The sequence below is a fragment of the Anabas testudineus genome, chromosome 10 (genome assembly GCF_900324465.2).
Source record: "Anabas testudineus chromosome 10, fAnaTes1.2, whole genome shotgun sequence".
In the NCBI taxonomy this organism is placed as follows: Eukaryota; Metazoa; Chordata; class Actinopteri; order Anabantiformes; family Anabantidae; genus Anabas; species Anabas testudineus.
Genome location: NC_046619.1, coordinates 13,414,012 through 13,430,759, shown reverse-complemented (window position 1 = coordinate 13,430,759; position 16,748 = coordinate 13,414,012). Strand labels below are relative to the sequence as shown.

The 16,748-nt window shown below is 39.4% G+C and overlaps 1 protein-coding gene across 3 annotated transcripts; it reads right to left on the bottom strand.

Annotated features, from left to right (window-relative positions):
• Positions 1–861: 861 nt before the first annotated feature.
• Positions 862–6,002, bottom strand: pmt (phosphoethanolamine methyltransferase). Of its 3 annotated transcripts, none has more exons than XM_026357396.1 (12): positions 5,843–6,002; positions 4,551–4,722; positions 4,171–4,326; positions 3,859–3,995; positions 3,573–3,724; positions 3,231–3,419; positions 2,423–2,512; positions 2,229–2,318; positions 2,019–2,141; positions 1,726–1,857; positions 1,370–1,486; positions 862–1,241 (listed from the first exon to the last, which is right to left on the bottom strand). In XM_026357396.1, the coding sequence occupies exons 1-12, from the start codon at positions 5,883–5,885 to the stop codon at positions 1,131–1,133; spliced, it is 1,512 nt and encodes a 503-aa protein (XP_026213181.1). In that variant the 5' UTR covers positions 5,886–6,002; the 3' UTR covers positions 862–1,130. The 3 variants fall into 3 exon arrangements, with proteins under 3 accessions (XP_026213181.1, XP_026213182.1, XP_026213183.1); XM_026357397.1 differs by having other exon boundaries at positions 5,825–6,001; XM_026357398.1 differs by lacking the exon at positions 5,843–6,002 and adding an exon at positions 4,877–5,223.
• Between the last annotated feature and the right edge of the window lie 10,746 nt (positions 6,003–16,748).

The window sequence follows — 16,748 nt, the reverse complement described above, 5'->3', positions numbered from 1 at the left end:
CTCTCTACAAGTCAAACGACTGTGTCTTTGATATTTCCTGTGATTGACATTAAACACTTTCACTTTTTTTCCCAGAACATGTGTCTTCACTACTGAGCCGCTTCCCGTCAGTGGATCGTTTAACAAAGGAGCACAACATCAAAACCAGTGTACAAGCAGCAGAAATGAGGGGGTTGTGAAAGTAAAGTGTGTAAAGTGCATCCACAGCAGTTATGTCTCATTAAGTATAGCAGCTCTTCTCCGTATGTGAGGCTGTGATCCACATTTTGAGTTTAACAGTGTGTCAGTGAGAAACACACAGACTCAGAAGAAAATTGAAGTTTAGTTGCAGCCAGTGTTAGTTCTGAGGCCGGAGCGTCGGGTCTGCCTAATACTCCCTCAGACGCGCGTCACACTGCTACAGCAGGACTTGTTAGTCATGTGAGGGCTTTTAAATAGCAGGGTGCTGATGACATCTGTACCGAGGCAGAGCATGAATGCAGAAAAATCCCCAGTGAGACAAGTAGCAACACTAACTGAATTAAATGACTGTCAAATGTCTTTTTACTCAACAGCTTTTTAACTTTTCAGAAAAAAAGGCTTCATATAATCTTCTGAATGAATCATTTTGTACTTTAAACCTGGTGAAATTGCTGACGTGGTTTGACTCTGCTCAGTTACTGCTTTACATTGAGACATGTGGTTCTGCGACTGCAAACTAACAAAACCAGTTAAAGTCAGATGTTTAACTAAGATTCAAATGCAGTCACGTACAAAATCAGGAACTCTCTACAATTTAAACAGAATAGATAATGATTGTTTTGCAGACAGGTGCACACGGGAAGAAATAGATCCTACACACAGAAGGATTATTTATAATTATAATTTCTTTATTATTTTCCGCACAGAAACAAAATAGCTCGTTTCTTTTTTTGAGCAAAAACTAATTCAATTCAGATCAAAATAAGATAAAACCATATTTTGAATATATTTGTTACAACATGTCAATGTTGTAACATTAGTACAACTTTTTAAAAACATTTTTTAAAATAAGCAACTTATGAAAGGCAAAAGCACAGACAGCAAGGACACAAGGAAAACGTTCCTCTTTCCCCTTTTTTTGTTATCTTCTCCGGTCTTAACGTGATCACTCAGTTCTTCGTTGCGTGAAACAGTCCCCATCGCTGGTCTCCACTCTGGGAACGTTCCAGTTTTTCTCTCCATCCATTCACTATTGCAAAATAGTCCTCTTCGGAGAATTCCTGCACGGGACAGAGGCAGGAATTCAGATTACTGTTGGTTCTGTGAAGTTAACAATGATACGTGTGCAGCTATAACCCTGTGATGTTGATACCCTGTGATTTCTTCATGTGTTTGTGTCCAGGCTAACCTCAATGAATTCATCCTTGATGGACTCTGCCCTCTGTAGCTCTGTGTTAATGACCCGGATGAACTGGGCCGTCCGGTCCTCCGCCTGAACATTGCAGAAACCGGCCTCTTCAATGAACTACAGCGAGACAGACAGAGGTGGTGAGGTAGAGTGGGAACAGCACTGTCAGGTTATCCGATACGTGTGTCACATTTGTTTCCCAGCCATGTCTGTGTGGTGTGGATGACCAGTACTGAAAAGCTGGAAGGCTGATGTTAAACTGATTTTAATAAGTATGTAAATACACAACCTTGGACATCCAAACTAAGTTTCTCTTTGGAGGATTTTGGCTGTACTGTACACCCACTGCACTTTACCTTGCCATACTGTGATGGTGTGTAGAGGATGTAGCCTCTCTGTTTGACATAGGCCTCGAATGCTGGTGTCCAGGGCTTCTCCCCACAGCAGTAGTCACTGATAAGCAGCTGGCCACCAGGCTTTAGCCAAGACTGGTCACAACAAAACAAATGGAAGGTACAATACTTAAGACTGCATGAAGTTCATTTCATTTCAAATTCATTTTCATGTCTTTTCAGATTTGCCAGATCACCTCGCCAGAAAACAAAATGAAAACTTGATATTATTGTCGTCTGTATGACAAAAGTCTCACGTGGAAGCGTTTGAAGAGCGCCAGTTTATCATCTATGTGCAGGATAGTATCTCTGCTGTAGATCACATCAAAGGATCCTTCTGGGAATGTTCTCTTTGTGGCATCGGCCACCTCAAACTGGACCTGACGTAGAACATATGTCATTACTGATTTTTACATTGATCAAATCAATCAAATTATTAGCTGTAGAGTTTAAACATGTTGACGTACTGACGGCAGCCTCTCAGTGACTGCTCGTTCCATGGCGATTTCCACCATGTTGTCAGACAGGTCCAGGCCAAGCACTTCCACTCCAAAGGTCTGAAAGGTAACATAATCATCCTGAGTCCTTGCATTGACTGTAGAGTTCCCCCTAGCATCACTATTAGCACCACCCTAACTGGACCACACTTGGTAGCTCCTACCTTTGCCATGTAGAAGTCTCCTCCACCAATTCCACAGCCAACATCCAGAACCTTCTGACTGGGTTTCAGGTTCAGCAGGTCCACAAACTCCTGTTAACACACTCAGACGTTTTAGTTTAATTCCTGACTATGTCTTGAAGTGTTCTGTGATGACTAAAGGGGGAAATGTTCAGTCTTTTTTTATTATTCTAATCATGTCTCACATTTCAGTTATGCATAACATTGTGAATAAAGTCTAACGTGACATATTATGACATCATGACGTCCATTGCCTGCTAGGACCTCAATTATAAACATATGGTTTCTGAATGCTGCAAGAGTTAAGCTGAAGAAATATAACAATTATAGTCTAAGAAGCTGCTGTATTAGATTTGCATTAGATTGTACAAGTGTACCTAATAGAGTGGCACTGTAAGTTTATAACAATGTTGAAAAACCTATTAAGATCTGAAGTTGGCATAAACTTTCGAAAAATGTGCTTTACAGAAAAAAGGGCAGCTTCTTCAAAGAAAACAGAAATCTCCCGAGATAACAGAGGAAGCAGTTCGGAAGAGGAGTAACTTTGATAAAGGCCTCAACCACTGATCCCTTCCAGCCAAGCTTGTCTGATAAAAGCAGTTATGTTGCTGCTGTTGAAGGTCAACGCTATCATGTGCTTGATAACAAGACTGAGAGTCTACAGTCACACTTGACAAATACTGTGTGCCAATGTATTTAAGAGCAGGATGAAAGTTGGGAACCTGAGCGAAATGACGCTAGTTACATGTTTTATGTTTTTTTAATCCAAGAAGCATCTGCTGATTTCTACCTTGGTGGTGCTGGGCCCGCCTGTGCTGACGTAACCAGCCCCAAACATCTTCTCATACCGCAGGATGCCACGGCTCGTGTACTGCTGGTTGTCCAGGAACTGCTGGAAGGTGCTGAATCCATTCTGGGTGTTCGAGGAGCGGGAAACCTTCTCCAGCAGCCAGCAGATTTGATTTGGATTGTTTTTCATCTGAGTAGACAGACCGATGGGACGGGTGGGGACAAAGGAATGAGATTTAGATAAAGATGGGGTAGTGAAGTTACTGAAGCTCCTTAATACGTCCTTCAGTTTTACATTTAAAAATACCTTACATCTTATTTAATGTAACTTAAATGGCTCTACCTCAACATAGGTCTGAACTTTCTTTTTCAACACAATGTCAAAGCCAAACTTTAGACCGCCCTCGGGCTCCTCCACTTGTGGTGTTGTTACCAGCTGGCTGTATTGTGGATCTGTGCGGTAGCAGGTGGGGTTAAAGTCCCTCTTGCTGTCACCTTGATAGAAAGTTACAAATTAAATTGGTCCCTTCTAGTTATTAGAAAAATACCAATTGGTTTCAGATACAGTTACCATAAATGTTTAAATCCTGAATATGATAAATGACAGATATTTACTGTTAGCTCAGTACCTGACCGGTAGTTGCAGGACTCTCTAAAGAAAAAAAAGCCACCAGGCCGCAGCCACCCAAGGATCTTCTGTATAAAACATTTGAGCTCCTCATCACTCAGATACATCAGCAGCCAGTTGGAGAAGATGAAGTCAATACTGAGGAGGACAGTGAATGTATATATTAAATATAACATATGACAGACTTTATTATATTGTTGTATTTTTAGTTGATGTCAGTATATTATCTCATTCTAGTTTTTTACTCTCAAAGAGTAAAGAAAAAACATAAACAAGGTGTAAAATGTTTATTTTAATCTCCTAATACACACACCTGTTCTGGGGGAAATCCAGCTTTGTTACATCAGCCTGGATGAAAGTAGCATTGCTATGGTGACCATTGTCCTGTCTGTTTCTCTCCACAAAGCTTTCCATGAAGTCCACAGCTGTCACATGCGCAGCCTTGGTCAGCAGGTGTTTGGTGAAACGACTGTAGAAAGAGACATGTCAGTATCATATCTACGTAGCAATGCTCATAAAGTGTAGTGAAACAACTTGAGTATTAAATGAAGGCAGAGCGACACATCAGATCAACCAGTCAACCAGTTTGATCAAAGTCAACTTCACAACTTAGTGTTGTGCTAAGTTTTGGACTTGAAAGCTTTAAAACTTACTTCCTCTACTTCAGACAGACTAACACAGCTATAGGCTCACCCAATGCCAGCTCCCAGCTCCAGGACTCTGCATCCGTTCAGGGAAGGCAGCATGCACAGGATCTCCGGCAGCTCCTGCTGAGTCAGCTCCCTGGCACGAGAGTCGAGCATCATCTCCTCCACTGTGGCATCCTTGGAGTGCTCCTTCCAAAACTCTGTCATCTGGTTACGAACTATGAAGCACACGGGGATTGAGGTTAGAAAAACTTTCGTAGTACTGGGTTCAAACAAAACACTTTGCAATGAAACAATACTAATCATATATAAATAAAATAAGGTCTCTGCACTGTGCAAACAATTACAAGAAACTTCTATTCACAGTTATACCCTAACTGCACACATGCTCCTGGACTTGTAGTCGGTTTTCTGCCCATATTTCCACTAGAATATGTGACAAAGTTCAAGGACCCTGTCTGTGAATAATCTATGAAACTGTTCAGAAAACAAAAACTAGTGGTCTATCTGAAAATAAAATGAGCATCCAAAAAAATTAATCATCAACTCACATTGATTATGTTCACATTTAAAGAGATGTGTGTAAAAGATCAGTTTTGAGGTCAATTGCAACACAAAACCCCACAGTTCATACACACAGGTTAAGCATTAGGTGGTACTGTTAACGGCTCCTGTGTTGTGAAGATTTGATCGGAGTCTTCTATCGTAATTTTGGGTGTTTTTATGCTCCTGTTAATAGAACAAGACTTTATTTACTCTTCTCTGTCAGGTATGTGACAAAAGTGGTTTTATCTGCAGCAGCATTGTCAAAAGGAAAATAAATAAATAACGTGAACAATAAATGTGTCATAAATTAAATACAATTCTGAAGCTGTTAGTGATGAATGCACCAGCAACACTTTCTCTTTAAGTCATTCAGCAGCTTGGCAGAAAGACAAATAAGTCCTTTACCTGTACTGTTTACCAGAATATTATGCAACATGCAGGAGGATATGATGCAATGAGGTACTAGTGTTAATCTTCTGCGGCTTTAAAGCCAACAGATGTTCAACTAGAAAGATGAAAACTGATGTAAGGTTAAGTCTGGCACCTTGTCACATACTAAGCCCTGTTGGATAAATGCAGGTTAACATTCAGGCGGAAAATACGCATGGAGCTTTTTGACAGGTTCGGTCTAATCAGTGCCACATTCCGGCACAGTGCACCCAGGAGGATTACTTCCACCACATGAATAAACAATTAGCACAGAACAACACGTTGCTGGCTCAACTCTGTGTCATCATCTGCATCAGGATTAAACCCACGTTTTAACAAACTCACACAATTAAATCATCTCACCAGCGAAAGAGTCCGTTTCTACTTTGCTCGTGCCTTTTTCCATGGTAGTCTTGAACTTGGTAGTTAATTTAATCTACAATGCCCATTCAGTCTGACAGTTAATGATCGATGGATAAATAGGTTACTGTAACAGTGCAGGTTACACCTCCTGTGCGCGCTCTTTAAATAACCCGATGACCGTGGTGCGTAAAGGAGGTGGTCGCCAGGTAGCAAACTGGCCATTAGGATACGTTTAAACTGAGGGTATGGGAGGGGAGGGAGTGCACATGAATAATCACACGAGGATGAAGTTAATGAACGGGGATTCCCCGGAGAGTGTGCGCGCACAATAGAGTTACATAATAGACCTACATGAAAGACCGTGATTGACAGCCACAGGTAACTTAATGTGTGAGGAAAGTAGACTCGCGTTTTGTTTTGTTTTTTCTGGGTTGAACTGTGACGTAGCCCTCTGTGTTACACACCGAGAGTTTCCCTCTCCGGCTCACCCGGCTCATCTCAATGTGCTGACACGCTGGAAATGTACCGTGGCATGCGTCGATTGCGCAATATTGCCTCATGGTGCAGCTGAAAACCACTGTGAAGGTGGAGAACAGGGGATGTTGTGGGGCCGCCACCTGCTCCCAACAGTGATTGTAGAGCTGCATAACTTGTCATGTTATTGACTTTTTAAAAATTAGATCTATATTTACTAAACTAAACCTAAGGGCACAGGCTACTCATACATTTTGTCTTTGCAACTTTTTAATATTCTTAAAATTATTTTTATATAACAGTCAGCAAGTACTCTAACAAGTTATGAAGAGGTAATAAAAAGTGTGTTAATGCTAAGAACCCTGTGAAAAACCTTTGTTAAATTTAAAATGAATGAATTGAATGAATGTAATAGAGGGTGAGCTGATGTCTGTTTAGCTGTACAGACATTATTCATTTCATATAGACCCTGAAAGGTGAATCATTGTCAACAGGGCCAACTCATACATTTCTGCTTCCTTTCTGTGTAGATGCTGTTATGGATGATGAGGAGACTTCTGTATAATCTTAAGTCCTCTTGCAGCTGCTTTTTTTGTTTTGTCAGTGAGTTTCAGTGTCAGTTTTTATCCCCACTTCTCCGGGTCTCTAGTTTGACCCAGTTAATTTGACATTGGTAAGTTGAGTTAACTGTGAACTTTGATTTGTCATTGCTGTAATTCTGCCAAGTTTTTTGGGAACACAGAGAAATGGGTCAAACAAGTTGCTGTTGTTTGTTTTTGTGAGATATGATGATACATATTCTCTTTGCTGCTACAGACCACATGTCTCCAATCTACCGGCGTATAATGACCTGCTATTGTTTAATATGTCTTGAAGTTTTTGCACAAGGCACTAATGTATACACACACCTGTACATACATACAGTGCTGCCAGTAGTAAGTTATTCCACTGATTGGTGTGTGATGGCAGTAATGTGCTAGGAAATGTAACAAAACGCCAGCATTTACACATTTGCCCCACTGGAATTCACTTATCTACGTAGTTTATTACAGTTAGAGTTATAATAATCGATGAGTCATGTTGTGCATAACTGTGGATGTGTGTTTCTGTGCTAGTGTGATTTATTGTTTGTGTTTGTGACTTTTTGCACACTTCCAACGTAACCACATCCAAAGTTCACTGTAACCAGATGAGTCCATGTAATGGTCCAGATAGTGGCTAGAAAGTCCCTAAACATGGCCATATGTAATCAACATCAATTAAAAGTACATGTTTAAAACACGTCACAATCAATACAGATAAAGGAACAAATTTATTGATCAACACCAATTGTCACATCCAAGTCATGGATGTAGAACTTGTAGAAGCTGGACTAGTGACTGATTCATGCACATGTGTAAAGACTGCACTCCAACAAAAATCAATGATGAATGTGTTAATTTTAACGTCAATGAGTTTCTAAAGGGGTGTTTGGTATTGATGCTCATTGTCAGTGGGATTTCCTTTATGATGAAAGAAAGAAGTGAATCCGAGCCCAGTTCTGACATGTGAGATATAGCATATCAGAAATAAACAAAAGAAGAATGAACTAACTAGTGTTTTAAGACTGAGATATGATAAGTCTTGAGTGACCATAGATGTGCGTGTAGTGCTCAGATAAATGGAATTTAAAACATCTAAATTTTGAATTAGGACCTGCTAAGGCACTGCAGAAGACTCTATAAAGCCTATAAATGATTCATTTCAGTCATTGGCTGTTGTGAATTAATAATTACCTACACTTGCACAAATCTTTATTGGGGAAATATGAAATGTTCCTGAAGTGAAATTGACACTGAAGTGCCAGCGAACTTCCAGAACATCCTGATGTCTAAGTGGATGTTAAAAAGTTAGTGAGTCAATGGCGAGTCAATGGCTTTTTATGACTCCTACAGTGTAGTAAATCCCACTCCTACTTCAGAACAAGGACTTAGATCAAAGTAATGATTAAATCTGAAACTAAAGCTTAATTCTGCTCAGTAAAAACAGAAAAATGTGAAAACATGGAAAAAATGATTTGGATGACTGGTGAAAGTCATCCAAATCCAAATATTCTCTAACAGCATTTAACAACATTTCAAATGATTTTCCATTTCCAAGTCAAGACATGACATAAACACATATTTGGCATATAATGATAATACAAATTGACAAAGTGGATAGTCCTATAGAAGCTGTTTCAATACCCATTTAAACCTTTTGTGCTGTCTTTACTATTCATAACAACCATGTGAATTTAACTGTTCTTCATAATGAATTCTTAACATGAAGAATTGCCTTTTATCCACTAGATGTCAGTAAATATCCACAAAAAAGTAAAATCTACACTAATTGTAGTAGATACTCCCTGAGCCGTTGTCTTTCTTGGGAATATGGGAAGTCCACATACTGTAGAACATACTGTACTAAAGTAAATGAGTAAACGAAGGCACAAATTCAGACACAGCTTGTTTATGGAAAATACTGCAGAAATGTCAGATTAAGCAGCGAAGCAGGACGATCATTAACTCATAATGTTTAACAGGGCAGATGAAAGCTTAATCAAAGCTTATCTAACCCTAAACTTTGTGTTTAATGTAGCCCCGTACACACACACACACACACACACACACACCACAACTGTAAATGCAGTTGACCCACTGAACCTTGCAGACAATGTAATTTTCAACAATGAAATGCTATATCAAGGTACTTCCATTCAAATTGGTGAAAATGATGAAACATGCTGCAAAAACAGTCAGCATCTTAATCATTGTTATATATTGTAGAAATAAAAGAGCAGTTTTCAAGCTTATTTGCCTAAAAAATTCAAACGAAGCATGAAGGATTAGGTTTAAGACGACTTTCATCTGGAGCGCTGCATGTGTTCAGGCTTTACATTTCTGAAAAGAGGTGTAATGATAACAATAGTCCACTGTGATCACCACCTATAAATATGCATGAGGCCTTTTCATGTGGAGACGTTTTGTTTTGTTTTGTGTGCTGCTTATGCAAAATGAGCCACTTCCCCTGGGACCGAAGTGCATATTTGTTCATTTTATAAATTGTCTCTCCTAACAGAACTAGACAGGGAGAATCTTTTACTGCATACGTGCTACTGCTAGTGTTATAGAGCAGGTGTAGAAAAAAAAAAAAAAGTGATAGTGTCAAACTAATGTGGGAAATAAACAAAGACATACAGTATTAGACGTGCAAGGCCCGAGGGAGAAAATAAAGTAATTGCACTTCGCTTGAACTTGAGTGCAGGTGAGTCATCACTGGAAGGAAAAAAACACATCTTCGCACTTCATTGGAAATCTCACAAACCACATTAAAGTTCTTCCTGGTTTCTTTATTCCCATGAGAGAAAATTGAAGTTAGAGGGAAACATTAGTGGAAATGGAGATTAAGTTATATGGAAAATGTATTTACTTGTTGACTTTACTAAAGGGCTGCCTTTCTGAATTAAGGAAAAACCACAGATGCATCACTGCACTATAGAAATAACACTCGATTCTGTGTGTGTGCTGTGCCGTGTCCACCTTTCTGTCCATTTATCGCAGTCACTTCCTATATGAATCGCACTCAGGGCTGAGTTCCCTGTGGTATCGATTGATCTCTGCGTGAACGCTCTGTGTCGCACATCGTTCTTTAAACCCCTGTTTCTCTGACCTGTCAAGGACAAATGGAGTGACAAAGATGTTGTCAATATCCTCTTATGCATCTGAGAGAGTGCAGTACAAAGCAAGAAATCGTGTCAGGTCATATGTTTCACTTCAAGATATTGTCCAACTTCTTAAGAGGAAAACAAAATAAGAAACAAGTTTTATTTTTAAACTCACATTGGTAACAAATTAACCAACAGCAGACATACATGTATTTGTGTCATTAGACTACATTTTAAACAATGTGTTTGTTCAACGTTACACCTGCTACTGTTGGTCTGAGCTGACGCTACAGCTGGAGAGATAATCAGTGAGGTTATTCACAGCCAGCATGCAGGAGAAGTTTGTCTCCTTTCACTGGAGCGAAGTACATTTACAAAACAGAGACTTAATATAGAGTCTTTACTGTGTCAAGGTTATCAGATACACCAAAAAGACTGTAACATTGCAGGAGTCCCATTTAATTAGCTGTCTGCATTAGTTAGCTTGTGACATGTGACATTTGACTATGATGAGGGCACGTGGAGCTGTTTCATCAGACTGATGTGTGTATTTCCCAGGTGAAGAAACTGGCAGGACTGTGTAACATCCCTCAGGAGGCCGGCATGCTTTGTGAGCATGATTTGATGCATGGAATAAATCTACCTGTTGTGGTAAATCCTCACCTGACTAATCCTTCGCTGAGGGACTTAAACCATTGACAGCGTGAGGCTGTGACTGGAACGTTGTTGGGAAACGTAATGAGGAACAGTGGAGGGGAACAGTGAGTAGAGGTAATACGTATTTGTCTCCCAACAGCAACTGTCAAGGTCTCCCAGAAAAGAAGGTCACTACCAAATACTCTTTTAGAGTTTCATGGTGAGCATTAGAATATTAAATATTCAAAACAATATGTTAAAATGGTAACTAGTACATTTTAAATAAACATATAAAAACTGCACGAGGCAAAACACTACTGCAATGAACTATATGTATACTACTACTCATGCATTATGTCTAAAGCTAACTTTATTTTCAAATTTATATTTATTCTTGAGTATTTCTGTACTATAGAACTTATTGTGCAATAAACACATCATATTAAATATCAGAATGTTGTTCTTGATGCACAGTAATGTATGTTAATACATTATATGATGATGACATATTAAATGTGCATAAGTGTGTACACATACACAATATACATTAGTACTGTAAATACATACTTTCCTTGACTTTTGATGATTTGTTTGCAGTTTTTATTCAATGCATTTTCAACCAGGTCTTGTGCTATCAAAGTATTGTTATATACATTTCCTGAGTGTTTAATGGGATGATTTAAACCCTATTTTAAACTATGCACATGTACACACTGCAGTACAGTAGGTGGCAGTATCGTCCTTGCTATTGTTACTAAATGTAAACTGCGTGGAGGGGAGAGTAGCTGCTGCTGCTGCTTTATTACATTTGTCAGCTGATTGCAAATTTATTGGTCTTGATAAATCTGCTGCCAACCGTGTACCACGTTTAACAGAAACCTGTTTGAGCCTGTGATCTCTCTCTTTCTTGTTCCTCTTCTCAAGTGCAATCCTGCTTCCAATAGCACCTGCACAGTCTTAAGAGACCACTAGACCGATTTTTTGTTTACAGCACAGACTCATCCGTGCTTCGACTGGGGAGTTTCACACTGAAATTAACTTTAGATGACTGACAAGGAGCCAAATAGATTTTGTACAGGTGAGTTGTCATTGTTACTGTGAGGCCAGTATCGGGTCTAAATTCACATTAAAGGTGCACATTGAATACTTATTGAAACTGAGAACACAGTCTGTCATGGTGCCACTGCTCTGACGGCTCACGTTAGTCCTAACAGAACACCAATTAATGGCCCGACCTATTGTGTGAAAGCCTCATTTCAATCATTACAATCAAATACAAAAAGAACCCATTTGTTAAAATAGGCTTAGAACAGTTTGCCTTGACAGTTCTTTGCTTTCTTTCATCTTCTATTTAGCAGATTAGAACAAAATATAATACGTTTGTGCTAAAGTGCCTGAAGGGAGCATGTGCCTGATGGAACAATAATGAGCAAATTAGAAAAGTAGAAAAGAGTGTGTGATATTTAAGCATGTCAAGACAAATTTAGACCACCAGTCCACATAACGTCCAACACCTCCTCAACAGGCCATTTATAGGCTGAATCCACCACTTTGTCAGTGCTTCGCAGTTTATATTCTTTAACAGGGAATGATGTTTAGCATGAAGTCAAAGCTTTAGGGAGAAAAAGTCTCCAGAGAAAACAAGGATGACCTTTGCCTGCCGGCTTTCAATAGAACAAACGAGACTGAACACAGCGGGATCACAGTGTGGGCGCAGGCTACACTCTGACAAACCTGAGTCTGTCTCTTTCCTCAGACTTTTATCACCATCCTGCCAATATTACCGAAAATCTTTAGCCCTGTCCGGCCTGTTGTTGTCCTGGAGGCTGAACTGGAACAAGCAATTACATTGCACCACATCATAAATGTCAACTGGATTCACATATGCTGAAACCCTAAAATTCTGGATTGATTATAATCTGTTTGGGAAATGTCTGTTGCAGGCCAGGGCCACCAGGGCAAAAGTAATTACGCAATCTGTTTAGGTGTCATCAGCACATAATTTCTGGGGTCGCTCAAACATGAATGGGGACCTTGAAGTGCTTATTTGAGTGTTACCGTGTGTGCATTTCTCATCAGCCTGGTGAGCTGCTGTCAAGGTGTGGAAATGTAATAAGTAATAAGAGGCGCTGGTCTAAGTGTTATCGATTTCAGATGCCCTTGCAAACAATCAGAGTCAACAACAACAACAACAACAACAATCTCTACGGGAGAAAATGATGATGGAGAGGATGAGAAATTTGAGTTTACTGGGTCAAAAAAAAAAGTATCTTCATATGAGGAAAAAACAGGATCAGAGAAGACCTATGCAGAAGTGTGGAGACTGCTGAAATATTTATATCACTACTACTACTGTACAATCTTGTTGCTTTCCCAGTTGGCCCAGCTGCAAAGCACTATAACTAGTGCCTGTGAAATTACTCAATAAAACTGACTTGTCTGCATAAAATTCATTAAGACCTGTTTTAATGTAGAATTTAATAAATATATGATTGATTACTGCCTTAGCAGCTTGAGCCTTTTGAGGCTAGTGTTAAACATGCTCTACGACAAATTTCACTCATATTTGAAAATGCAACTTAAAGCAATATTTAACTACACAAGCTTTAGTCCAACAAAGCACAACTTCAAAAGGTTGTAGAACATATTTGATTGATTTTCAGCCTTTTGAGCCACCACAAGCAATCTGTTTATTAGGGTATAAATCTTTTTTTTTTTTTTTCTAAAATCTTTTATGATTTATTACACTGCAATTTCTTAATCACATTTTCTCCCATCAGGCTTATGAACTACATTATGACAATATGCAGCTACTGGAAAACTTTTGTCCCACTCAGTGGTGTTGACTTTACTGTCGTCATTGATCCAGAACAATTATCACAAACAGTATATATTGGAATTGAAATAAATATGAAATGTTCGCTCTCTCCTTTGCTCCCTGACACACACAGTGACACTGTTTCATGATGCCATCATTTGATTGGAAACAGGCAGCAACGTGTAAGGTATTTGTGTGTCTGTATCACATAAAGGGATCATTGGACCAAAACTGAATTTGGGACAGATCTCAGCGTAATAACCAGGATAACAGAAACCCCAAACATGATGATATTAAAAGCCAAAGACTGCCATATTTCATTGCCACTGAACTGCAATGTCTCATTAAGTTAAGGAGGCAGCTTTGGTTCAAACTGAAATTACGTGCATCCTATTATTAGAGCAAACAGGGAATATCCAGTTCTGTTGCAACACAAGAAGTGATGAATAGTAAATCAAACGGCAGACGACTAAAGCAAAGTGATGTTGTTTTAGCCAACATGTTGGTTTAGGTGTTCCGAACTTATTTCTACGTAACCTTTTTATGATTTATTTTAGATTAAAAATCTAAAGCCAAGTTATGGAGGTCTGACATTTAAAAACTGATGCTGATTTCCAGGGGCTTGTAAATCGCCCGCTTCTCCTGCTTCTCCTCTTTAACTGCATGAGGCAAAACCTTTCCTCAACCTTAAACCGACACCTGCAGACTCAGCCGCAGGATAATGGTAGAGCGAATGAGACGCTGAAGTGGCATAAAGGTACAGCTCTGAGCTTGTATGACAGCATAAATCAGAAACCCCAAGTGATTTTTTTTTTAATTTCTCCATCAGCACAGGGATCAGTACCCTTGAGGTAGTTTCCTTCCTGCCACTCCTCCATCTCCAGCAACTTGCAGCATCCTTCTAACCCTGACAGTTCAAGCATCTAATCCCATCCAAGGCCCCCCAAGGTTGGTGGAGATGATTTACTTCTGTAAATAAGAAAAAAGGCTGAAAGATAAAGAGACACCAAGAGTGAGAATGTGTGAGAAATCGTGACTGTGAGACATCTGTCACACTCTACAGCGAGACAGACTGCAGCAAATGATGGTAAATGAGTAAGAGAGACCAAATTACATCAAAACAAATCGGAGGAAAACCCCCCAACCAAGATCAAAGTCTCGTTGGTGCTAAGGTCAATAAGTAGTCTTAGGCAGGATTATAGCTGCAGCACTGGATAGAAAGTGTAGAACTGTGTGTCCAAACAGTAAGTGAGCATGTGTGGGTGCACATGAGGGTATCCATATTCGTGTTCATGTGGGTTTGTGGACCTGTGTGTGGCAGGTTCGCCTTTCCTAAAAAATATACAGCTTACTGTTGGTGTATTGGGGTGGATGCACATCATCTACAAACTTTTTTTTACAAAGCTTTTCCAGAGCAATTCACTAAACTGAATAAGACTGGATAAAGATAAACAATATAAAGTTTGTCAGGCCTTTCAGGGATGTTCCCATTGGCCCACGGTAGCATCTTTCCAGCGAACAGCATGGTGAGAAAGGCATTTTGTGGTTAGTGGTTGTTTCCTTGGCTGCTGCTGCTCATGTGATAAACTTACTCTGTGGTTCTTGAGATGTCTGTTCCAACTAAAGCCTAACTCCAGGTATATAAGAGCTGTGTGTCTCTGCACAGTGCAGCAGCATCGCTGCAAGGTCTGTCTGAGTCACTCCGGTCTCTGTTAACTTTAATTGGACATAAAAAGCCACAACTTACTGTCGCTTTACCACAAACATCACACAAGCTATTTTCTCACCAGTAACAAATCCATTTTAAACCTGTAAGCATCTCAATCATCTACAGGCCAGCAACCCTGTTAAATGGGATAAATCATGATTTTTCATATTTTTACCTTCTCAATATAGAGAGATATTAAAACTACAAGTACAAATGGCCAAAATAGAACTAGTGCATCTGTATAAAACATGGTGCTGCTACTGTACAGCAAAAAAACAAAAACAAAAACGTCCAATCTGGCAACCCTTCTGTCAAGAAGCACAACATAATAACATGGAGACAGTAGAGATACCAACACGTAGCCAGACTCAAACCTTGAAATTTTCCTTGGCAGCCATAGTATCAAATATCTTGTGTGTTGCTCTTTCGCCCTTACAGTGTGTCAATAAATCATTATTTGTGTCTTTTGGTACAAAGTTGACAATTCAGTCATTTTTAATGCTAATGTCGCGCTGTGCATGTATTTACAAGACCATTTTGGAACGATGCTGCTGAAGTTATATAAAACTTGAACATAAGATGACTACAGTATAAAAGTCCCTCTTTCAGAACTATGCAGCATTGTTTTCTGGTGTTCAGCCGCTTTTTACTCACGACATGCACAGTAAATTCTTTAACTAGTTAATTCTTTAACTAACTTTGGGAAATTTGATTTAAAAATTTTTGTTTTTATTATTTTCCTGCAAAGCCTATTTATTAAAATCTGTCCTTCCTCTGACAGTAGAGTAGACTATTACATCTTCAAATGTCTAGATGAAAATCAGAACCGTTTTAAAGAAAATACTATACTAGCCAGACAGCCCCCCTCATGAGTCATAGTGGTGAGTTATTTTCTGACCTACTTTTGTGTTACCTCTCCATACATTTGTTCCTTCTGATCCACGATGGATCCACTGGCATCGTAGCCAGACAGATACAGTTAGTTAACAGAGTCTGTTAGCGACACAGCTGAGGCTGATTCAGAAAGGCTGTAGCTGGGATTATGACTGGGATGCTGCTGCTGATTGTGACTGTAGTCGTGCCTGTGCTTTAGTTGTTATGATTGTACACATTAGCTCAAGATGGATAAACACTGGATAAATCACTCTAACACTGTTAAAGTAGGCAGCGTGGCAGAGCACCTGCTCCTACAGTGAATGTACCATATACTGTTACAATTAGGAAAAAATGCATCATGTAACATGTCTTCGTCTTGGTGTCCTCTCGTAACACCGTACATCTATGGTGTAAACTGTCAAAATCTCTTAATCATAACTGGGTTTTTAAGATCATTTCTATAACGATGAGATTCAGTACTCCATCATTATAGTGCTACTTCAGCAGATACCTGCTGCCATAGAGGAGCTCTTTGAACAGATGGTCATTTGGGATCACACTTGTTGGAGGAGGAGATTGGAGCTTTTTTCTTGACAAAATTAATGTTCAAATTTAGACAGTGCAGCTTTTCAGCTCTTCTGTCTACACCTGCCTTTTTTACACGAAAAGAGAAATATTTGTTGCTGCATCCTTTCTACACTAACTTACA

Excerpts from the sequence above, each read along its gene's own strand:
- pmt (XM_026357396.1), bottom strand. The coding sequence starts at position 5,885 with ATGGAAAAAGGCACGAGCAAAGTAGAAACGGACTCTTTCGCTG. Across the intron at positions 4,723-5,842 it reads AGAAACGGACTCTTTCGCTG|TTCGTAACCAGATGACAGAG; the intron begins GTGAGATGATTT and ends TGTGCTTCATAG. Across the intron at positions 2,513-3,230 it reads GCGGGCCCAGCACCACCAAG|GAGTTTGTGGACCTGCTGAA; the intron begins GTAGAAATCAGC and ends GTGTGTTAACAG.